Genomic DNA, 24,414 nt, shown 5'->3' with positions numbered 1-24,414 from the left:
ACCCCAGCCCCCCTCGGCCTACCCCCGCCCCCCTCGGCCTTCTCCCGTCGACCTCAGCCTACCCCCGCCCCCCTCGGCCTACCCCGCCCCCCTCGGCCTACCCCCGCCCCCCTCGGCCTTCTCCCGTCGACCTCGGCCTACCCCCGCCCCCCTCGGCCTTCTCCCGTCGACCTCGGCCTACCCCCGTCGACCTCGGCCTTCTCCCCCGCCCCCCCTCGGCCTACCCCCGCCCCCCTCGGCCTACCCCCGCCCCCCTCGGCCTTCTCCCGTCGACCTCGGCCTACCCCCGCCGCCCTCGGCCTACCCCCGCCCCCCTCGGCCGACCCCCGCCCCCCTCGGCCGACCCCCGCCCCCCTCGGCCGACCCCCGCCCCCCTCGGCCGACCCCCGCCCCCCTCGGCCTTCTCCCGCCCCCCTCGGCCTTCTCCCGCCCCCCTCGGCCTACCCCCGCCCCCCTCGGCCTACCCCCGCCCCCCTCGGCCTTCTCCCGCCCCCCTCGGCCTACCCCCGCCCCCCTCGGCCTTCTCCCGCCCCCCTCGGCCTACCCCCGCCCCCCTCGGCCTTCTCCCGCCCCCCTCGGCCTTCTCCCGTCGACCTCGGCCTACCCCCGCCCCCCTCGGCCTTCTCCCGTCGACCTCGGCCTTCTCCCCCGCCCCCCCTCGGCCTACCCCCGCCCCCCTCGGCCTACCCCCGCCCCCCCTCGGCCTTCTCCCCCGCCCCCCCTCGGCCTACCCCCGCCCCCCTCGGCCTACCCCCGCCCCCCTCGGCCTTCTCCCCCGCCCCCCCTCGGCCTTCCCCCGCCCCCCTCGGCCTTCTCCCCCGCCCCCCCTCGGCCTACCCCCGCCCCCCTCGGCCTACCCCTGCCCCCCTCGGCCTTCTCCCGTCGACCTCGGACTACCCCCGCCCCCCTCGGCCTTCCCCCGCCCCCCTCGGCCTTCCCCCGCCCCCCTCGGCCTTCTCCCGTCGACCTCGGCCTACCCCCGCCCCCCTCGGCCTACCCCAGCCCCCCTCGGCCTACCCCCGCCCCCCTCGGCCTACCCCCGCCCCGCTCGGCCTTCTCCCGTCGACCTCGGCCTACCCCCGCCCCCCTCGGCCTTCTCCCGTCGACCTCGGCCTACCCCCGCCCCCCTCGGCCTACCCCCGCCCCCCTCGGCCGACCCCCGACCCCCTCGGCCTACCCCCGCCCCCCTCGGCCTACCCCCGCCCCCCTCGGCCTACCCCCGCCCCCCTCGGCCTACCCCCGCCCCCCCTCGGCCTACCCCAGCCCCCCCTCGGCCTACCCCAGCCCCCCTCGGCCTACCCCCGCCCCCCTCGGCCTACCCCCGCCCCCCTCGGCCTACCCCCGCCCCCCTCGGCCTACCCCCGCCCCCCTCGGCCTACCCCCGCCCCCCTCGGCCTACCCCCGCCCCCCTCGGCCTTCTCCCGTCGACCTCGGCCTTCCCCCGCCCCACTCGGCCTTCTCCCGTCGACCTCGGCCTACCCCCGCCCCCCTCGGCCTACCCCCGCCCCCCTCGGCCTACCCCCGCCCCCCTCGGCCTTCTCCCGTCGACCTCGACCTCCTCCCCTCCCCCATCCCTCAACCTCACCAACGCCCCTTCGCCCCCCCTCGATCTCACCAACGCCCCTTCGCCCCCCCTCGACCTCACCCTCGACCTCAACCTCACCCCCGACCTCACCAACGCCCCCCCTTGACCTCACACCCGACCTCACCAACGCCCCCCACTCGACCTCACCCCCGACCTCACCAACGCCCCCCCTTGACCTCACACCCGACCTCACCAACGCCCCCCACTCGACCTCACCACCGACCTCCCCCCCCCACGCCCCCCTCGACCTCACCTCCGACCTCACCCCCGCCCCCCGTCAACAGCCCCGACCTCACCAATGCCTCCCCTCGACCTCAACCCCCTCACCAACGCCCCCCCTCAACCTCACCAACGCCCCCCCCTCGACCTGAACCCCGACCTCACCAACGCCCCCCCGGACCACCTCGACCTCACCAACACCCCCCCGGACCACCTCGACCTCACCAACACCCCCCCTCGACCTGACCAACACCCCCCCTCGACCTGAACCCCGACCTCACCAACGCCCCCCCCTCGACCTGAACCCCGACCTCACCAACGCCCCCCACTCGACCTCACCCCTGACCTCACCAACACCCCCCCTCGACCTCACCGCCGACCACCCCCCCGCCACCCCTTGACCTCACCAACGCCCCCCCTCGACCTCACCCCCGACCTCCCTAACGCCCCCGCTCGAGCTGACCCCCGACCTCCCCCCCGCCCTCACCAACGCCCCCCCTCGACCTCACCCCCGACCTCCCTAACGCCCCCGCTCGAGCTGACCCCCGACCTCCCCCCCGCCCTCACCAACGCCCCCCCTCGACCTCAACCCCGACCTCCCCCCACCTCCCACGACCTCACCCCCGACCTCCCCCCCACCCCCCTCGACCTCACCAACGCCCCCCCTCGACCTCACCCCGACCCCCCACGACCTCACCCCTCGACCTCCCCCCCACGACCTCACCCCCAACCTGCCCCCACCCCCCTTGAACTCACCCCCGCCCTCCCCCCACCCCCCCTCGACCTCACCCCGACCTCACCAACGCCCCCTCGACCTCCCCAACGCCCCCCTTCGACCTCACCCCCGACCCCCCACCCCGCCAACCACCCCCCCTCAACCTCCCCGACCTCACCAACGCCCCCCTCGATCTCCCCCCGCCCCCCCCTTGGCCTCCCACCCGGCCTCCCCCCCTCGATCTCCCCCCCGCGACCTCCCCTATGCCCCCCCCCACGGCCCCCCAACACCCTCAGCCTCCCTGCCCTCTGGCTGCTTACCTGACAAACTGGCTGAAGGCTTTGTAGTTGGTCAGGGTCCGGTAATCTTCCTCAGTGAAGATGTGGTCGATATCCTCCATTCCCCAGTCCTCCAGTAACTGGGCCGAGGACTTGGGCTCCTGCGGGAAGCACAAGGGAACAGTTACGGTCCATGGCAGAGGGCGCAGAGATACAGTCAGTAACACAGGGCGCTGGGGGAGAGGGGTTACTGAGCGAGTGAGGGGGAGCTGGATTAACATCAGTAGAGACACAGTCACTAACACAGGGCGCTGGGGAGAGGGGTTACTGAGTGACAGTGAGAGGGAGCTGGATTAACATCAGTAGAGATACAGTCAGTGACACAGGGCGCTGGGGGAGAGAGGGGTTACCGAGTGACAGTGTGAGGGAGCTGGATTAACATCAGTAGAGATACAGTCAGTAACACAGGGCGCTGGGCAAAGGGGTTACTGAGTGAGTGTGAGGGAGCTGGGTTAACATCAGTAGAGATACAGTCAGTGACACAGGGCGCTGGGCGAAGGCGTTCCTGAGTGACAGTGTGAGGGAGCTGGATTAACATCAGTAGAGATACAGTCAGTAACACAGGGCGCTGGGGGAGAGGGGTTACCGAGTGACAGTGTGAGGGAGCTGGATTAACATCAGTAGAGATGCAGTCAGTAACACGGCGCTGGGGAGAGGGGTAACTGTGACAGTGTGAGGGAGCTGGATTAACATCAGTACAGATACAGTCAGTAACACAGGGCGCAGGCGGAGAGGGGTTACTGAGCGAGTGAGGGGGAGCTGGATTAACATCAGTAGAGACACAGTCGCTAACACAGGGCGCTGGGGAGAGGGGTTACTGAGTGACAGTGTGAGGGAGCTGGATTAACATCAGTAGAGATACAGTCAGTAACAAAGGGGCTGGGCGGAGGGGTTACTGAGTGACAGTGTGAGGGAGCTGGATTAACATCAGTAGAGATACAGTCAGTAACACAGGGTGCTGGGGGAGAGGGGTTACTGAGTGACACTGTGAGGGAGCTGGATTAACATCAGTAGAGATACAGTCAGTAACACAGGACGCTGGGGGGAGGGGTTACTGAGTGACAGTGTGAGGGAGCTGGATTAACATCAGTAGAGATACAGTCAGTAACACAGGGTGCTGGGGGAGAGGGGTTACTGAGTGACAGTGAGAGGGAGCTGGATTAACATCAGTAGAGATACAGTCAGTGACACAGGGCGCTGGGGGAGAGGGGTTACTGAGTTACAGTGTGAGGGAGCTGGATTAACATCAGTAGAAATACAGTCAGTAACAGAGGGCGCTGGGGAGGGGGGTTACTGAGTGACAGTGTGAGGGAGCTGGATTAACATCAGCAGAGATACAGTCAGTGACACAGGGCACTGGGGGAGAGGGTTACTGAGTGACAGTGTGAGGGAGCTGGATTAACATCAGTAGAGATACAGTCAGTAACACAGGGTGCCGGGGGGAGAGGGGTTACTGAGTGACAGTGTGAGGGAGCTGGATTAACATCAGTAGAGATACAGTCAGTGACAGGGCGCTGGGGGGAGAGGGGTTACTGAGTGACAGTGTGAGGGAGCTGGATTAACATCAGTAGAGATACAGTCAGTAACACAGGGCGCTGGGGGAGAGGGGTTACTGAGTGACAGTGTGAGGGAGCTGGATTAACATCAGTAGAGATACAGTCAGTAACACAGGGCGCTGGGGGAGAGGGCTACTGAGTGACAGTGTGAGGGAGCTGGATTAACATCAGTAGAGATACAGTCAGTAACACAGGGTGCCGGGGGGAGAGGGGTTACTGAGTGACAGTGTGAGGGAGCTGGATTAACATCAGTAGAGATACAGTCAGTGACAGGGCGCTGGGGGGAGAGGGGTTACTGAGTGACAGTGTGAGGGAGCAGGATTAACATCAGTAGAGATACAGTCAGTAACACAGGGGCTGGGCGGAGGGGTTACTGAGTGACAGTGTGAGGGAGCTGGATTAACATCAATAGAGATACAGTCAGTAACAGGGCACTGGGGAGAGGGTTACTGAGTGACAGCGTGAGGGAGCTGGATTAACATCAGTTGAGATACAGTCAGTAACACAGGGCGCTGGGGGAGAGGGGTTACTGAGTGACTGTGAGGGAGCTGGATTAACATCAGTAGAGGTACAGTCAGTAACACAGGGCGCTGGCAGAGAGGTGTTACTGAGTGACAGTGTGAGGGAGCTGGATTAACATCGGTAGAGATACAGTCAGTAACACAGGGCGCTGGGGAGAGGGTTACTGAGTGACAGTGTGCGGGAGCTGGATTAACATCAGTAGAGATACAGTCAGTAACACAGGGCACTGGGGAGAGGGGTTACTGAGTGACAGTGTGAGGTAGCTGGATTAACATCAGTAGAGATACAGTCAATAACACAGGGCGCTGGGGGAGAGGGGTTACTGAGTGACAGTGTGGGGGAGCTGGATTAACATCAGTAGAGATACAGTCAGTGACACAGGGCACTGGGGGAGTGGGGTTACTGAGTGACAGTGTGAGGGAGCTGGATTATCAGTAGAGATACAGTCAGTGACACAGGGCACTGGGGACGAGGGGTTACTGAGTGACAGTGTGAGGGAGCTGGATTAACATCAGTAGAGATACAGTCAGTGACAGGGCGCTGGGGGAGAGGGGAGAAGGAAGAGAGGCTATTCGACCATGGAGCCTGGGCTTTTCCTGCTCTGTGAGGGAAGGTGAAGCTGCCCCTGCCCACCACTCACCTTTGACCCGTCGTCCTCATCCTCGTCCTCCTCTTCCTCCTCCTCCTTCCTCTTGGCCTTTGCCTTCTTCTCCTTTTTCTCCTTCAACTTTTTCTTCTTCTTTCTGCCCGGGGCGTAGTCGCTCCCCTCGCTCTCCGAGCGATCCAGCTCCTCGTCGCCAAACTCAATCCTATCCGGAGAAGCATCACCCTCCGCCTCGTGGTGCTGGAGTGGGGGAGCGGAGTAAGAGAGACACGGTCAGAGACACAGAGTGGGAAAGAGAGAGAGAGAGGCACAGTCAAAGACAGAGGCAGAGAGAGAGACACACAGTCAGAGGCAGAGAGAGAGAAACAGTCAGAGAAAGAGGTCGCTCACTAACGCAGGCCCTGGTCAGGGGTCACTCACTAAACCAGTCCCTGTCATGGGATCACAAACTAATTCAGGCCCTGGTCAGAATCACTCATTAACCCAAGTGAAGGTCAGGGGTCACACGCTAACCCAAGCCAAGGGTCACACGCTAACCCTGGCCAAGGTCCGGGGTCACTCGCTAACCCTGGCCAAGGTCCGGGGTCACTCGCTAACCCTGGCCAAGGTCCGGGGTCACTCGCTAACCCTGGCCAAGGTCCGGGGTCACTCGCTAACCCTGGCCAAGTCCAGGGTCACTCGCTAACCCGGGCCAAGGTCAGGGGTCACTCACTAACCCTGGCCAAGGTCCGGGGTCACTCACTAACCCTGGCCAAGGTCCGAGGTCACTCACTAACCCTGGCCAAGGTCCGGGGTCACTAACTCTGGCCAAGGTCCGGGGTCACTCACTAACCCGGGCCAAGGTCCGGGGTCACTCACTAACCCGGGCCAAGGTCAGGGGTCACTCACGAACCCTGGCCAAGGTCCGGGGTCACTCACTAACCCTGGCCAAGGTCAGGGGTCACTCACTAACCCGGGCCAAGGTCAGGGGTCACTCACTAACCCTGGCCAAGGTCCGGGGTCACTCACTAACCCTGGCCAAGGTCCGAGGTCACTCACTAACCCTGGCCAAGGTCCGGGGTCACTAACCCTGGCCAAGGTCCGGGGTCACTCACTAACCCTGGCTAAGGTCAGGGGTCACTCACTAACCCTGGCCAAGGCCCGGGGTCACTCACTAACCCTGGCCAAGGTCCGGGGTCACTCACTAACCCTGGCCAAGGTCCGGGGTCACTCACTAACCCTGGCCAAGGTCCGAGGTCACTCACTAACCCTGGCCAAGGTCCGGGGTCACTAACCCTGGCCAAGGTCCGGGGTCACTCACTAACCCTGGCTAAGGTCAGGGGTCACTCACTAACCCTGGCCAAGGCCCGGGGTCACTCACTAACCCTGGCGAAGGTCCGGGGTCACTCACTAACCCTGGCCAAGGTCCGGGGTCACTCACTAACCCTGGCCAAGGTCCGGGGTCACTCACTAACCCTGGCCAAGGTCCGGGGTCACTCACTAACCCTGGCCAAGGTCCGGGGTCACTCACTAACCCTGGCCAAGGTCCGGGGTCACTCACTAACACTGGCCAAGGTCAGGGGTCACTCACTAACACAGGCCTTCTCTGGGCTGCATGATCGGCGGCCATTTTGTCGGGAGCTGCTGTGTTACTGGAGGGGCTCCCTCTGCAGGTCACGCAGGTCACTGCACCCTCCACAGATAGCCAGTGTTTCTGGGTCCCCACTGGCGTCTCTCTCCCTCCCTCCTATCCTCACTCTTCCACCATCCAACTATCTGCTGTCTCAGTCTGCTTCCCTCCTTCTATCCTCCGTCTCTCCCACTCCTTCCTCAATCTTTCCTTCTCCAGGCACTTCCTCAATGTGTCTCCCCTCCAGTCGCTCCCCGTCCCTTTGACCCATGTCCAGCTATTCGTTCCTGCAGGGAAAGGGCCTGGATCGATCGGCCGAGTTCCAGGGGCCCCCCGCTCTCCAACCCTGATACCATTACACCCGGACCTCTACTCTCACTCCAGCTGGGTGTCACCGGTCAGGGATCAGGAGCAGGAACCCGGGCTGATTCACCCCCTCCATAACCCAGGGGTCACTGGACAGGGATCAGGAGCAGGAACCCGGGCTGATTCACACCCTCCCTAACCCAGGGGTCACTGGACAGGGATCAGGAGCAGGAACCCGGGCTGATTCACCCCCTCCCTAACCCAGGGGTCACTGGACAGGGATCAGGAGCAGGAACCCGGGCTGATTCACCCCCTCCCTAACCCAGGGATCACTGGGCAGGGATCAGGAGCAGGAACCCGGGCTGATTCACCCCCTCTCTAACCCAGGGGTCACTGGACAGGGATCAGGAGCAGGAACCCGGGCTGATTCACCCCCTCCCTAACCCAGGGGTCACTGGACAGGGATCAGGAGCAGGAACCCGGGCTGATTCACCCCCTCCCTAACCCAGAGGTCACTGGACAGGGATCAGGAGCAGGAACCCGGGCTGATTCACCCCCCTCCCTAACCCAGGGGTCACTGGACAGGGATCAGGAGCAGGAACCCGGGCTGATTCACCCCCTCCCTAACCCAGGGGTCACTGGACAGGGATCAGGAGCAGGAACCCAGGCTGATTCACCCCCTCCCTGACCCAGGGGGCACTGGACAGGGATCAGGAGCAGGAACCCGGGCTGATTCACCCCCTCCCTAACCCAGGGGTCACTGGACAGGGATCAGGAGCAGGAACCCGGGCTGATTCACCCCCTCCCTAACCCAGGGGTCACTGGACAGGGATCAGGAGCAGGAACCCGGGCTGATTCACCCCCTTCCCTAACCCAGGGGTCACTGGACAGGGATCAGGAGCAGGAACCCGGGCTGATTCACCCCCTCCCTAACCCAGGGGTCACTGGACAGGGATCAGGAGCAGGAACCCGGGCTGATTCACCCCCCTCCCTAACCCAGGGGTCACTGAACAGGGATCAGGAGCAGGAACCCGGGCTGATTCACCCCCCTCCCTAACCCAGGGGTCACTGAACAGGGATCAGGAGCAGGAACCCGGGCTGATTCACCCCTTCCCTAACCCAGGGGTCACTGGACAGGGATCAGGAGCAGGAACCCAGGCTGATTCACCCCCTCCCTAACCTAGGGGGCACTGGACAGGGATCAGGAGCAGGAACCCGGGCTGATTCACCCCCTCCCTAACCCAGGGGTCACTGGACAGGGATCAGGAGCAGGAACCCGGACTGATTCAACCCCTCCCTAATCCAGGGGTCACTGGACAGGGATCAGGAGCAGGAACCCGGGCTGATTCACCCCCTCCCTAACCCAGGGGTCACTGGACAGGGATCAGGAGCAGGAACCCAGGCTGATTCACCCCCTCCCTAACCCAGGGGTCACTGGACAGGGATCAGGAGCAGGAACCCGGGCTGATTCAACCCCTCCCTAACCCAGGGGTCACTGGACAGGGATCAGGAGCAGGAACCCGGGCTGATTCACCCCCTCCCTAACCCAGGGGTCACTGGACAGGGATCAGGAGCAGGAACCCGGGCTGATTCACCCCCTCCCTAACCCAGGGGTCACTGGACAGGGATCAGGAGCAGGAACCCGGGCTGATTCACCCCCTCCCTAACCCAGGGGTCACTGGACAGGGATCAGGAGCAGGAACACGGGCTGATTCACCCCCTCCCTAACCCAGGGGTCACTGGACAGGGATCAGGAGCAGGAACCTGGGCTGATTCACCCCCCTCCCTAACCCAGGGGTCACTGGACAGGGATCAGGAGCAGGAACCCGGGCTGATTCACCCCCTCCCTAACCCAGGGGTCACTGGACAGGGATCAGGAGCAGGAACCCGGGCTGATTCACCCTCTCCCTAACCCAGGGGTCACTGGATAGGGATCAGGAGCAGGAACCCGGGCTGATTCACCCCCTTCCCTAACCCAGGGGTCACTGGACAGGGATCAGGAGCAGGAACCCGGGCTGATTCACCCCCTCCCTAACCCAGGGGTCACTGGACAGGGATCAGGAGCAGGAACCCGGGCTGATTCACCCCCCTCCCTAACCCAGGGGTCACTGAACAGGGATCAGGAGCAGGAACCCGGGCTGATTCACCCCCCTCCCTAACCCAGGGGTCACTGAACAGGGGGATCAGGAGCAGGAACCCGGGCTGATTCACCCCTTCCTAACCCAGGGGTCACTGGACAGGGATCAGGAGCAGGAACCCGGGCTGATTCACCCCCTCCCTAACCCAGGGGTCACGGGACAGGGATCAGAGCAGGAACCCGGGCTGATTCACCCCTTCCCTAACCCAGGGGTCACTGGACAGGGATCAGGAGCAGGAACCCGGGCTGATTCACCCCCTCCCTAACCCAGGGGTCACTGGACAGGGATCAGGAGCAGGAACCCGGGCTGATTCTCACCCCCTCCCTAACCCAGGGGTCACTGGACAGGGATCAGGAGCTGGAACCCGGGCTGATTCACCCCCTCCCTAACCCAGGGGTCACTGGACAGGGATCAGGAGCAGGAACCCGGGCTGATTCACCCCCTCCCTAACCCAGGGGTCACTGGACAGGGATCAGGAGCAGGAACCCGGGCTGATTCAACCCCTCCCTAACCCGGAGGTCACTGGACTGGGATCAGGAGCAGGAACCCGGGCTGATTCACCCCCTCCTAACCCAGGGGTCACTGGACAGGGATCAGGAGCAGGAACCCGGGCTGATTCACCCCCTCCCTAACCCAGGGGTCACTGGACATGGATCAGGAGCAGGAACCCGGGCTGATTCACCCCCCTCCCTATCCCAGTGGCCTGCCATGGGGTCACTCACTAACCCTAGCCAAGGTCAGGCTGCATGATCGGCAGCCATTTGTAGGGAACGCTTGTGTTCCTGGAGGGACTCCCTCTACAGGTCCTCCGGGTCACTGCACCCTCCACAGGCAGTCGCAGTTCCGGGTCCCCACCGGCATCTCTCTCTCTCTCTCGCTCCCTCCTTCCATTTATCCACCGTCACTCTTTTCCTCCCGCCTCCATCTCTCTCCCTCCCTCCTCCGTCGCTCGCTCGCTCTCCCTCCCTCCTCCGCTCTCTCCCTCCCTCCTCTCTCTCCCTCCTCCTCCTCACTCCCTCTCCCCTTTCTTCCTCCCTCCTCCGTCTCTCCTCTCCTCCCTCCCTCCTCCGTCTCTCCTCCCTCTCCGTCTCTCTCTCCCTCCTCCTCTCTCCCCCCTCCCTCCTCCCTCCTCCTCTCACTCCCTCTCCCCTTTCTCCCTCCCTCCTCCGTCTCTCTCCCTCCCTCCTCCGTCTCTCCCTCCCTCCTCCGTCTCTCTCTCCCTCCCTCGTCTCTCCTCCCTTCCTCCCTCCGTCTCTCTCCCTCCCTCCCTCCCTCGTCTCTCCCTCCTTCCTCCCTCCTTCCTCCCTCCGTCTCTCTCTCTCCCTCCCTCCTCCGTCTCTCCCTCTCTCCTCCGTCTCTCCCTCCCTCCCTCCCTCCCTCCTCCGTCTCTCTCTCCCTCCGTCTCTCCCTTCCTCCCTCCGTCCCTCTCTCCCTCCCTCCGTCCCTCCTCCATCTCTCCCTCCGTCCCTCTCTCCTCCCTCCGTCCCTCTCCATCTCTCCCTCCCTCCTCCATCTCTCCCTCCCTCCCTCCCTCCCTCCGTCTCTCTCTCCCTCCCTCCGTCTCCCTCCCTCCCTCCGTCTCTCTCCCTCCCTCCCTCCCTCGTCTCTCCCTCCCTTCCTCCCTCCCTTCCTCCCTCCGTCTCTCTCTCTCCCTCCCTCCTCCGTCTCTCCCTCTCTCCTCTCCCTCCTCCGTCTCTCCCTCCCTCCCTCCCTCCTCCGTCTCTCTCTCCCTCCGTCTCTCCCTTCCTCCCTCCGTCCCTCTCTCCCTCCCTCCGTCCCTCCTCCATCTCTCCCTCCGTCCCTCTCTCCCTCCCTCCGTCCCTCTCCATCTCTCCCTCCCTCCTCAGCTCTCCCTCCCTCCTCCATCTCTCCCTCCCTCCTCCCTCCGTCTCTCTCTCCCTCCCTCCGTCTCCCTCCCTCCTCCGTCTCTCCCTCCCTCCCTCCGTCTCTCCCTCCCTCCTCCGTCTCTCCCTCCTCCGTCCCTCTCTCCCTCCTCCGTCTCTCCCTCCCTCCCTCCCTGTCCCTCCCTCCGTCTCTCCCTCCCTCTCTCCGTCTCTCCCTCCCTCCGTCTCTCCCTCCCTCCCTCCGTCTCTCCCTCCCTCCCTCCGCCTCTCCCTCCCTCCCTCCGTCTCTCCTCCCTCCGTCCCTCCTCCGTCTCTCCCTCCCTCCCTCCGTCTCTCCCTCCCTCCTCCCTCCCTCCCTCCGTCTCTCCTCCCTCCCTCCGTCTCTCTCTCCTCCCTCCTGTCTCTCTCTCCCTCCCTCCTGTCTCTCCCTCCCTCCCTCCCTCCGTCTCTCTCTCCCTCCCGTCTCTCCCTCCCTCCGTCTCTCCCTCCGTCTCTCCCTCCCTCCCTCCTCCGTCTCTCCCTCCCTCCCTCCTCTCTCCCTCCTCCGTCTCTCCCTCCCTCCCTCCCTGTCCCTCCCTCCGTCTCTCCCTCCCTCTCTCCGTCTCTCCCTCCCTCTCTCCGTCTCTCCTCCCTCCGTCTCTCCCTCCCTCCCTCCGTCTCTCCCTCCTCCTCCGTCTCTCCCTCCCTCCTCCGTCTCTCCTCCTCCGTCCCTCCCTCCGTCTCTCCCTCCCTCCTCCGTCTCTCCCTCCCTCCCTCCGTCTCTCCCTCCCTCCCTCCGTCTCTCCCTCCCTCCCTCCTGTCTCTCTCTCCCTCCCTCCTGTCTCTCCCTCCTCCCTCCCCTCCGTCTCTCTCTCCCTCCCGTCTCTCCCTCCCTCCGTCTCTCCCTCCGTCTCTCCCTCCCTCCCTCCTCCGTCTCTCCCTCCCTCCCTCCTCCGTCTCTCCCTCCCTCCCTCCTCCGTCTCTCCTCCTCCCTCCTCTCTCTCTCCCTCCCTCCCTCCTCCGTCTCTCCCTCCCTCCTCCGTCTCTCCCTCCCTCCCTCCCTCTCTCCCTCCCTCCCTCCGTCTCTCCTCCGTCTCTCCCTCCCTCCCTCTCTCCCTCCCTCCCTCCGTCTCTCTCTCCCTCCCTCCGTCTCTCTCTCCCTCCCTCCGTGTCTCTCTCCCTCCCTCCGTGTCTCTCTCCCTCCCTCCTGTCTCTCCCTCCCTCCCTCCCTCCGTCTCTCCCTCCGTCTCTCCCTCCCTCCTCCGTCTCTCCCTCCCTCCCTCCTCCGTCTCTCCCTCCCTCCCTCCTCCGTCTCTCCCTCCCTCCCTCGTCTCTCCCTCCCTTCCTCCCTCCCTTCGTCTCTCTCCCTCCCTCCCTCCTCCGTCTCTCCCTCCCTCCCTCCGTCTCTCCCTCCCTCCGTCTCTCCCTCCCTCCGTCTCTCCCTCCCTCCGTCTCTCCCTCCCTCCGTCTCTCCCTCCTCCGTCTCTCCCTCCCTCCCTCCGTCTCTCTCTCCCTCCCTCCGTCTCTCTCTCCCTCCCTCCGTCTCTCTCTCCCTCCCTCCTGTCTCTCCCTCCCTCCGTCTGTCTCTCCCTCCCTCCGTCTCTCCCTCCCTCCCTCCGTCTCTCCCTCCCTCCCTCCGTCTCTCCCTCCCTCCTCCTTCTCTCCCCCTCCCTCCTCCGTCTCTCCCTCCCTCCCTCCATCTCTCTCTCCCTCCCCGTCTCTCCCTCCCTCCCTCCTCTCTCCCTCCCTCCCTCCTCCGTCTCTCCTCCCTCCCTCCGTCTCTCCCTCCCTCCCTCCTCCGTCTCTCCCTCCCTCCCTCCTCCGTCTCTCCCTCCCTCCCTCCTCCTCTCCCTCCCTCCCTCCTCTCCCTCCCTCCTCCGTCTCTCCCTCCCTCCCTCCTCCGTCTCTCCCTCCCTCCCTCCTCCGTCTCTCCCTCCCTCCCTCCTCCGTCTCTCCTCCCTCCCTCCTCCGTCTCTCCCTCCCTCCCTCCTCCGTCTCTCCCTCCCTCCCTCGTCTCTCCCTCCCTCCCTCCGTCTCTCCCTCCCTCCCTCCGTCTCTCCCTCCCTCCCTCCGTCTCTCCCTCCCTCCCTCCGTCTCTCCCTCCCTCCGTCTCTCCCTCCCTCCCTCCGTCTCTCCCTCCCTCCCTCCGTCTCTCCCTCCCTCCCTCCGTCTCTCCCTCCCTCCTCCGTCTCTCCCTCCCTCCGTCTCTCCCTCCCTCCTCCTCTCCCTCCCTCCTCCTCTCCCTCCCTCCTCCTCTCCCTCCGTCTCTCTCTCTCTCTCCCTCCTCCGTCTCGCCCTCCCTCCTCCTCCGTCTCTCCCTCCCTCCCTCCTCCGTCTCTCCCTCCCTCCCTCCTCCATCTCTCCCTCCCTCGTCTCTCCCTCCCTCCTCCGTCTCTCTCTCTCTCCCTCTCTCTCTCTCTCTCCCTCCCTCCGCCTCTCTCTCTCTCCCTCCCTCCTCCGTCTCTCTCTCTCCCCTCCTCCGTCTCTCTCTCTCTCCCTCCGTCTCTCTCTCTCTCCCTCCCTCCCTCCTCCGTCTCTCCCTCCCTCCTCCGTCTCTCCCTCCCTCCCTCCTCCGTCTCTCTCTCTCTCCCTCCCTCCGTCTCTCTCTCTCTCCCTCCCTCCCTCCTCCGTCTCTCCCTCCCTCCTCCGTCTCTCCCTCCCTCCTCCGTCTCTCCCTCCCTCCCTCCGTCTCTCTCTCTCTCCCTCCCTCCGTCTCTCTCTCTCTCCCTCCTCCCTCCTCCGTCTCTCCCTCCCTCCTCCGTCTCTCTCTCCCTCCCTCCTCCGTCTCTCTCTCTCTCCCTCCCTCCGTCTCTCTCTCTCTCCCTCCCTCCCTCCTCCGTCTCTCCCTCCCTCCTCCGTCTCTCCCTCCCTCCCTCCTCCGTCTCTCTCTCTCCCTCCCTCCCTCCTCCGTCTCTCTCTCTCCCTCCCTCCCTCCGTCTCTCTCCCTCCCTCCCTCTCCCTCCCTCCTCCTCCTCTCTCCTCCTCCTCCTCTCTCTCCCTCTCCTCCTCCTCTCTCTCCCTCTCTCCTCCTCCTCTCCTCCGTCTCTCAATTCAATTCAATTTGCTTTATTGGCATGATGACAAGGTACATCTTATGTTGCCAAAGCACCGAAAAAACATTCATGGTTGAACACATAAACACAGATCTATCCATACAGTGTATAAACAGATATATCCCTGTGTGTATAAATATATATTCATATAATATGCATATAATCTTTTCTTAGGTTTACTGGTTGTCCCTCTGTTTATGGCAAGCTGTACATAGTGTGCCGCTAAGGTTACACAATTTCTCTCTTCCCCTAGTAGGTATGGGAGTTTTTGGTCGTCATTCAAATTTTTGAATTCAGGGCATATTTTGTGAATTTTGGGTAGAAATTCTCCCTTATGCCCTGATATTTTCTACAAGCTGTGAGGAAGTGCGTCTCTGTCTCCACCACTCCCTGACTGCAGTGAGAGCATATCCTGTCCTCTCTTGGTAGCCGGGTCTGCCTGTGTCTACCTTTTTCGATCGCCAGGCTATGTTCACTAAGTCTGTACATTGTCAAGGTTTTTCTCAGTTTGCTAACCTTTACCATGGTCAGGTATTCAGCCATGGTGTATTGTCTGTTTAGGGCCAAGTAGCAATTGAGTTTGTTTTGGGTTTTTGTTGTTTCTGTCCAATAGGTCAGATATTTTTCCTTTTGTTTAGTGACAATTGTGTTGGGTCGAATTCTCTGTGTTACGATGTCACTGTCCTGGGGCTGGTTACTGTTAGTAGTGTTAGTAGTTACTTCACTGAGTCCCAGGACTAGTTGACTGAGGGTATTCTTCTTTATGGTCCTCTCTTGGCATTTCAGGCTTCGTAATGATAGCATTGGGGGTTGCTCATTTTAGGTGTTTCCAAAATTTGGTGGCTCTTTTTTGGATATTAATTAGTAGTGGATATTGGCCTAGTTCTCCCTCCTCCGTCTCTCTCTCTCTCTCCCTCCTCCGTCTCTCTCTCTCTCTCTCCCTCCTCCATCTCCCTTCCTCCCTCCCTCCCTCCCGCAGGGAAAGGGCCTGGATCGACAGGTCCAGTTTCAGGAGCACCCCTCTTTGACCCTGATCCTATCCCACCATGACGCTACTCTATCGCCAGCTGGGAGACAACAGACATGGATCAGGAGCAGGAACCCAGGCTGATTCACCCCCTCCCTAACCCAGAGGTCACTGGACAGGGATCAGGAGCAGGAACCCGGGCTGATTCACCCCCTCCCTAACCCAGGGGTCACTGGACAGGGATCAGGAGCAGGAACCCAGGCTGATTCACCCCCTCCCTAACCGAGGGGACACTGGACAGGGATCAGGAGCAGGAACCCAGGCTGATTCCCCCCTCCCTAACCCAGGGGTCACTGGACAGGGATCAGGAGCAGGAACCCAGGCTGATTCACCCCCTCCCTAACCCAGGGGTCACTGGACAGGGATCAGGAGCAGGAACCCAGGCTGATTCACCCCTCCCTAACCCAGGGGTCACTGGACAGGGATCAGGAGCAGGAACCCGGGCTGATTCACACCCTCCCTCACCAGGGGTCACTGGACAGGGATCAGGAGCAGGAACCCGGGCTGATTCACCCCCTCCCTAACCCAGGGTCACTGGACAGGGATCAGGAGCAGGAACCCGGACTGATTCACCCCCTCCCTAACCCAGGGGTCACTGGACAGGGATCAGGAGCAGGAACCACGGCTGATTCACCCCCTCCCTAACCCAGGGGTCACTGGACAGGGATCAGGAGCAGGAACCCAGGCTGATTCACCCCCTCCCTAACCCAGGGGTCACTGGACAGGAATCAGGAGCAGGAACCCGGGCTGATTCACCCCCTCCCTAACCCAGGGTCACTGGACAGGGATCAGGAGCAGGAACCCGGGCTGATTCACCCCCTCCCTAACCCAGGGGTCACTGGACAGGGATCAGGAGCAGGAACCCGGGCTGATTCACCCCCTCCCTAACCCAGGGTCACTGGACAGGGATCAGGAGCAGGAACCCGGGCTGATTCACCCCCTCCCTAACCAGGGGTCACTGGACAGGGATCAGGAGCAGGAACCCAGGCTGATTCACCCCCTCCCTAACCCAGGGGTCACTGGACAGGGATCAGGAGCAGGAACCCGGGCTGATTCACCCCCTCCCTAACCCCGGGGTCACTGGACAGGGATCAGGAGCAGGAACCCAGGCTGATTCACCCCCTCCCTAACCCAGGGGTCACTGGACAGTGATCAGGAGCAGGAACCCGGGCTGATTCACCCCCTCCCTAACCCAGGGGTCACTGGACAGGGATCAGGAGCAGGAACCCGGGCTGATTCACCCACTCCCTAACCCAGGGGTCACTGGACAGGGATCAGGAGCAGGAACCCGGGCTGATTCACCCCCTCCCTAACCCAGGGGTCACTGGACAGGGATCAGGAGCAGGAACCCGGGCTGATTCACCCCCCCACTAACCCAGGGGTCACTGGACAGGGATCAGGAGCAGGAACCCGGGCTGATTCACCCCCTCCCTAACCCAGGGGTCACTGGACAGGGATCAGGAGCAGGAACCCGGGCTGATTCACCCCCTCCCTAACCAGGGGTCACTGGACAGGGATCAGGAGCAGGAACCCGGGCTGATTCACCCCCTCCCTAACCCAGGGTCACTGGACAGGGATCAGGAGCAGGAACCCGGGCTGATTCACCCCCTCCCTAACCCAGGGTCACTGGACAGGGATCAGGAGCAGGAACCCGGGCTGATTCACCCCCTCCCTAACCCAGGGGTCACTGGACAGGGATCAGGAGCAGGAACCCAGGCTGATTCACCCCCTCCCTAACCCAGGGGTCACTGGACAGGGATCAGGAGCAGGAACCCGGGCTGATTCACCCCCCTCCCTAACCCAGGGGTCACTGGACAGGGATCAGGAGCAGGAACCCAGGCTGATTCACCCCCTCACTAACCCAGGGGTCACTGGACAGGGATCAGGAGCAGGAACCCGGGCTGATTCACCCCCTCCCTAACCCAGGGGTCACTGGACAGGGATCAGGAGCCCGGGCTGATTCACCCCCTCCCTAACCCAGGGGTCACTGGACAGGGATCAGCAGCAGGAACCCGGGCTGATTCACCCCCTCCTAACCCAGGGGTCACTGGACAGGGATCAGGAGCAGGAACCCGGGCTGATTCACCCCCTCCCTAACCCAGAGGTCACTGGACAGGGATCAGGAGCAGGAACTCGGGCTGATTCACCCCTCCCTAACCCAGGGGTCACTGGACAGGGATCAGGAGCAGGAACCCGGGCTGATTCACCCCCTCCCTAACCCAGAGGTCACTGGACAGGGATCAGGAGCAGGAACCCGGGTTGATTCACCCCCTTTCTAACCCTGGCCCTGGACAGGGTCACTCACTAACCTCAGGCAAGATCAGGGGTCACTCAGTAACCCCAGACCAAGGTCAGGGTTCAATCACTAACCCCAGGCTCTGGTCATGAGGTCACTCACTAACCCAGTCCCTGCCCAGGGGTCACTCACTAACCCGGGCCAAGGTCAGGGGTCACTCACTAACCCTGACCAAGGTCAGGGGTCACTCACTAGCCCGGGCCAAGGTCAGGGGTCACTCACTAACCCTGGCCAAGGTCAGGGGTCACTCATTAGACCGGGCCAAGGTCAGGGGTCACTCACTAGCCCGGGCCAAGGTCAGGGGTCACTCACTAACCCTGACCAAGGTCAGGGGTCACTCACTAGCCCGGGCCAAGGTCAGGGGTCACTCACTAACCCTGGCCAAGGTCAGGGGTCACTCATTAGACCGGGCCAAGGTCAGGGGTCACTCACTAGCCCAGGCCAAGGTCAGGGGTCACTCACTAACCCTGACCAAGGTCAGGGGTCACTCACTAGCCCGGGCCAAGGTCAGGGGTCACTCACTAGCCCGGGCCAAGGTCAGGGGTCACTCATTAGCCCAAACCACGGCCAGGGGTCACTCACTGGCCCGGGCAAAGGTCAGGGGACACGCACGAATCCAGGGCAAGTTGTGGGGTCACTCACGACGCCAGGCCAAGTTCAAGGGTCATTCACTAACAGGCCTTCCCCACGTTGCACGATCGGCAGCCATTTTGTAGGGAGCTGCTGTGTTCCTGCAGGGGCTCCCTCTACAGGTCCCGCGGGTCACTGCACCCCCACCCCCACAGGCAGCTGCAGTCCCCGGTCCCCACTCCCTCCCTCCCTCTGTCCTTCTAACCTCAGACTCTCTCCCTTGCAGCTACTTCTAGCCTTCCCACCCCCACCTCCATCTCGCCATCCTCCCCCCTCCATTTCTCCCTCCTCCCCCCTCCATCTCTCCCTCCTCTCCCCTCCCTCCATCTCTCCCTCCTCCTCCATCTCTCCCTCCTCCTCCATCTCTCCCTTCTCCCCCTCTCCCTCCACCTCCTCCTCCCCCCTCCTCCACTCCCCTCCTCCCTCCTCCACCTCTCCCTCCTCCCCACCTCTCCTTCCCCCCCTCCCTCCTCCACCTCTCCCTCCCCCCCTCCCTCCTCCACCTCTCCCTCCTCCCCCCTCCCTCTCCCTCCTCCTCCCCCTCTCCCTCCTCCTCCCCCTCTCCCTCCTGGTGAATCGCCTCTGCACCCTCTCCAGTGCAATCACATCCTTCCTATAGAGTGGCGACCAGAACTGCACACAGTATTCCAGCTGTGGCCTAACTAGCGTTTTGTGCAGCTCCATCATAACCTCCCTGCTCTTATATTCTATGCCTCGGCTAATGAAGGCAAGTATCCCATATGCCTTCTTAACCACCTTATCTACCTGTCCTGCTGCCTTCAGGGATCTATGTACATGCACACCAAGGTCCTCTGATCCTCTGTCCTTCCTAGGGTCCTACCATTCATTGTGTATTCCCTTGCCTTGTTAGTCCTCCCAAAATGCATCACCTCACACTTTTCAGGTTAAATTCCATTTGCCACTGTTCTGCCCATCTGACCAACCCATCTATATCGTCCTGTAGCCTGAGACTTCCTTCCTCGTTATTTACCACTCCACCAATTTTCGTGTCATCTGTGAACTTACTGATCATACCTCCTACATTCATATCTAAATCATTAATGTACACTACAAACAGCAAAGGACCCAGCACCGATACCTGCGGTACACCACTGGACACAGGCTTCCAGTCACAAAAACAACCTTCGACCATCACCCTCTGCCTCCTGCCACTAAGCCAATTTTGGGGACAATGTGCCAAATTGCCCTGGATCCCATGGGTTCTTACCTTCTTGACCAGTCTCCCATGTGGGACTTTGTCAAAAGCCTTACTGAAGTCATGTAGACTACATCAACTGTACTACCCTCATCCACACACCTAGTCACCCCCTCGAAAAATTCAATCAAATTGGTTAGACATAATCTCCCCCTTACAAAGCCATGCTGACAATCCTTGCCTCTCCAAGTGGAGACTAATTCTGTCCCTCAGAATTTTTTCCAATAATTTCCCTACCACTGATGTTGGGCTCACTGGCCTAAAATTCCCTGGTTTATCCCTACTACCCTTCTTGAATAATGGTACTATGTTAGCTGTCCTCTAGTCTTCTGGCACCTCCCCTGTGGCGAGAGAGATTCTGAAAATTAGTGTCAGAGCCCCTGCAATCTCCTCCCTTGCCTCACACAGCAGCCTGGGATACATCTCGTCTGGGCCTGGGGATTTATCCACTTTTAAGCCCACTAAAACCTCCTCCCTCTCAATACTAATTTGTTCAAGTATATCACAATCCCCTGCCTGATTTCTATGCCTACATAATCCTTCTCCATAGTGAACACAGATGCAAAATATTCATTTAAAACCTCACCCACATCTTCCAGCTCTACACACAGATTGCCACTTTGGTCCCTAATGGGCCCTACACTTTCCCTGGTTATCCTCTTGCCCTTAATAGACTTATAAAACACCTTGGGATTTTCCTTTATTTTGCCCGCCAGTGTTTTTTCATGCCCCCTCTTCGCTCTCCTAATTTCTTTAAGTATCCCCCCTGCACTTTCTATACTCCTCTAGGGCTTCCACTGTTTTTAGCCCTTTGTATTTGCCAAAAGCCTCCCTTTTTTTCCTAATCCATTCTTGTATATCCCTTGACATCCAGGGTTCCCTGGGCTTGTTGGTCCCACCCTTGACCTTTACGGGAACATGTTGGCGTTGTACTCTCTCTATTTCCCTTCTGAAAGACTCCCACTGCTCTGATGTGGATTTTCCTACAAGTAGCTGATCCCAGTCCACTTTGACCAGATCCTGCCTTATCATATTAAAATCGGCCTTCCCCCAATTTAGAACCTTTATTTCCGGTCCATCTTTGTCTTTTTTCATGACTACCTTAAATTTCACCGAATTATGGTCACTGTCACCAAAATGCTCTCCTACTGACACTTTTTCCACTTGCCCGGCTATATTCCCGAGAATTAGGTCCAGTACCACCCCCTCTCTTGTAGGACTTTCTACATGCTGGCTCAAAAAGCTCTCCTGGATGCACTTTAAGTATTCCGCACCCTCTAAGCCTTTCACACTCTGACTATCCCAGTTAATATTGGGTAAGTTGAAATCCCCTACTATTATTGCCCTATATTACCCTATTATTTCTACACTTCTGAGATTTGCTCTATCTCCCGCTGATTGTTTGGGGGCCTATAGTACACTCCCAGCAAAGTGCTTGCCCTCTTTTTGTTTTTAAGTTCTACCCATATGGCCACATTAGAGGAACCTGCTAAGATATCATCCCTCCTTATAGCAGTAATTCACTCCTCGATTAATATTGTGACACCCCCTCCTCTTTTACACCCCCACTCTGTCTTGCCTGAAGATTCTATACCCGGGAATATTGAGTGGCCAGTCCTGCCCCACCCTCAACCATGTCACCGGACAAGGTTTAGCATCACGAGCCCGGGCTGATTCACCCCCTCCCTAACCCAGAGGTCACTGGACAGGGATCAGGAGCAGGAACTCGGGCTGATTCACCCCTCCCTAACCCAGGGGTCACTGGACAGGGATCAGGAGCAGGAACCCGGGCTGATTCACCCCCTCCCTAACCCAGAGGTCACTGGACAGGGATCAGGAGCAGGAACCCGGGTTGATTCACCCCCTTTCTAACCCTGGCCCTGGACAGGGTCACTCACTAACCTCAGGCAAGATCAGGGTCACTCAGTAACCCCAGACCAAGGTCAGGGTTCAATCACTAACCCCAGGCTCTGGTCATGAGGTCACTCACTAACCCAGTCCCTGCCCAGGGGTCACTCACTAACCCGGGCCAAGGTCAGGGGTCACTCACTAACCCTGACCAAGGTCAGGGGTCACTCACTAGCCCGGGCCAAGGTCAGGGGTCACTCACTAACCCTGGCCAAGGTCAGGGGTCACTCATTAGACCGGGCCAAGGTCAGGGGTCACTCACTAGCCCGGGCCAAGGTCAGGGGTCACTCACTAACCCTGACCAAGGTCAGGGGTCACTCACTAGCCCGGCCAAGGTCAGGGGTCACTCACTAACCCTGGCCAAGGTCAGGGGTCACTCATTAGACCGGGCCAAGGTCAGGGGTCACTCACTAGCCCAGGCCAAGGTCAGGGGTCACTCACTAACCCTGACCAAGGTCAGGGGTCACTCACTAGCCCGGGCCAAGGTCAGGGGTCACTCACTAGCCCGGCCAAGGTCAGGGGTCACTCATTAGCCCAAACCACGGCCAGGGGTCACTCACTGGCCCGGGCAAAGGTCAGGGGACACGCACGAATCCAGGCAAGTTGTGGGGTCACTCACGACGCCAGGCCAAGTTCAAGGGTCATTCACTAACAGGCCTTCCCCACGTTGCACGATCGGCAGCCATTTTGTAGGGAGCTGCTGTGTTCCTGCAGGGGCTCCCTCTACAGGTCCCGCGGGTCACTGCACCCCCACCCCCACAGGCAGCTGCAGTCCCCGGTCCCCACTCCCTCCCTCCCTCTGTCCTTCTAACCTCAGACTCTCTCCCTTGCAGCTACTTCTAGCCTTCCCACCCCCACCTCCATCTCGCCATCCTCCCCCCTCATTTCTCCCTCCTCCCCCCTCCATCTCTCCCTCCTCTCCCCTCCCTCCATCTCTCCCTCCTCCTCCATCTCTCCCTCCTCCTCCATCTCTCCCTTCTCCCCCTCTCCCTCCACCTCCTCCTCCCCCCTCCTCCACTCCCCTCCTCCCTCCTCCACCTCTCCCTCCTCCCCCACCTCTCCCTTCCCCCCCTCCCTCCTCCACCTCTCCCTCCCCCCCCTCCCTCCTCCACCTCTCCTCCTCCCCCCTCCCTCTCCCTCCTCCTCCCCTCTCCTCCTCCTCCCCTCTCCCTCCTGGTGAATCGCCTCTGCACCCTCTCCAGTGCAATCACATCCTTCCTATAGAGTGGCGACCAGAACTGCACACAGTATTCCAGCTGTGGCCTAACTAGCGTTTTGTGCAGCTCCATCATAACCTCCCTGCTCTTATATTCTATGCCTCGGCTAATGAAGGCAAGTATCCCATATGCCTTCTTAACCACCTTATCTACCTGTCCTGCTGCCTTCAGGGATCTATGTACATGCACACCAAGGTCCCTCTGATCCTCTGTCCTTCCTAGGGTCCTACCATTCATTGTGTATTCCTTGCCTTGTTAGTCCTCCCAAAATGCATCACCTCACACTTTTCAGGGTTAAATTCCATTTGCCACTGTTCTGCCCATCTGACCAACCATCTATATCGTCCTGTAGCCTGAGACTTCCTTCCTCGTTATTTACCACTCCACCAATTTTCGTGTCATCTGTGAACTTACTGATCATACCTCCTACATTCATATCTAAATCATTAATGTACACTACAAACAGCAAAGGACCCAGCACCGATACCTGCGGTACACCACTGGACACAGGCTTCCAGTCACAAAAACAACCTTCGACCATCACCCTCTGCCTCCTGCCACTAAGCCAATTTTGGGACAATGTGCCAAATTGCCCTGGATCCCATGGGTTCTTACCTTCTTGACCAGTCTCCATGTGGGACTTTGTCAAAAGCCTTACTGAAGTCCATGTAGACTACATCAACTGTACTACCCTCATCCACACACCTAGTCACCCCCTCGAAAAATTCAATCAAATTGGTTAGACATAATCTCCCCCTTACAAAGCCATGCTGACAATCCTTGCCTCTCCAAGTGGAGACTAATTCTGTCCCTCAGAATTTTTTCCAATAATTTCCCTACCACTGATGTTGGGCTCACTGGCCTAAAATTCCCTGGTTTATCCCTACTACCCTTCTTGAATAATGGTACTATGTTAGCTGTCCTCTAGTCTTCTGGCACCTCCCCTGTGGCGAGAGAGATTCTGAAAATTAGTGTCAGAGCCCCTGCAATCTCCTCCCTTGCCTCACACAGCAGCCTGGGATACATCTCGTCTGGGCCTGGGGATTTATCCACTTTTAAGCCCACTAAAACCTCCTCCCTCTCATACTAATTTGTTCAAGTATATCACAATCCCCTGCCTGATTTCTATGCCTACATAATCCTTCTCCATAGTGAACACAGATGCAAAATATTCATTTAAAACCTCACCCACATCTTCCAGCTCTACACACAGATTGCCACTTTGGTCCCTAATGGGCCCTACACTTTCCCTGGTTATCCTCTTGCCCTTAATAGACTTATAAAACACCTTGGGATTTTCCTTTATTTGCCCGCCAGTGTTTTTTCATGCCCCCTCTTCGCTCTCCTAATTTCTTTAAGTATCCCCCCTGCACTTTCTATACTCCTCTAGGGCTTCCACTGTTTTTAGCCCTTTGTATTTGCCAAAAGCCTCCCTTTTTTTCCTAATCCATTCTTGTATATCCCTTGACATCCAGGGTTCCCTGGGCTTGTTGGTCCCACCCTTGACCTTTACGGGAACATGTTGGCGTTGTACTCTCTCTATTTCCCTTCTGAAAGACTCCCACTGCTCTGATGTGGATTTTCCTACAAGTAGCTGATCCCAGTCCACTTTGACCAGATCCTGCCTTATCATATTAAAATCGGCCTTCCCC

The 24,414-nt window shown here is 60.4% G+C and overlaps 1 protein-coding gene across 1 annotated transcript in view; it reads right to left on the bottom strand.

Annotated features, from left to right (window-relative positions):
- LOC147091277 (ATP-dependent chromatin remodeler CHD4-like) overlaps nt 1–24,414 on the bottom strand; it is a 97,545-nt gene that overhangs the window by 65,645 nt on the left and 7,486 nt on the right. Inside the window, 2 exon segments of the mRNA XM_085976498.1 lie at nt 2,840–2,958; nt 5,576–5,784. Of these exon segments, the coding sequence (XP_085832624.1) occupies nt 2,840–2,958; nt 5,576–5,784 (328 nt within the window).

The sequence above is a fragment of the Somniosus microcephalus genome, unplaced genomic scaffold (genome assembly GCF_052327205.1).
Source record: "Somniosus microcephalus isolate GS21.2 unplaced genomic scaffold, FLI_Smic_1.0 unresolved_chr3, whole genome shotgun sequence".
Lineage (NCBI taxonomy): Eukaryota > Metazoa > Chordata > Chondrichthyes > Squaliformes > Somniosidae > Somniosus > Somniosus microcephalus.
Note: the sequence above shows the minus strand (reverse complement) of the source record. Positions and strands in the feature narration are given on the sequence as shown.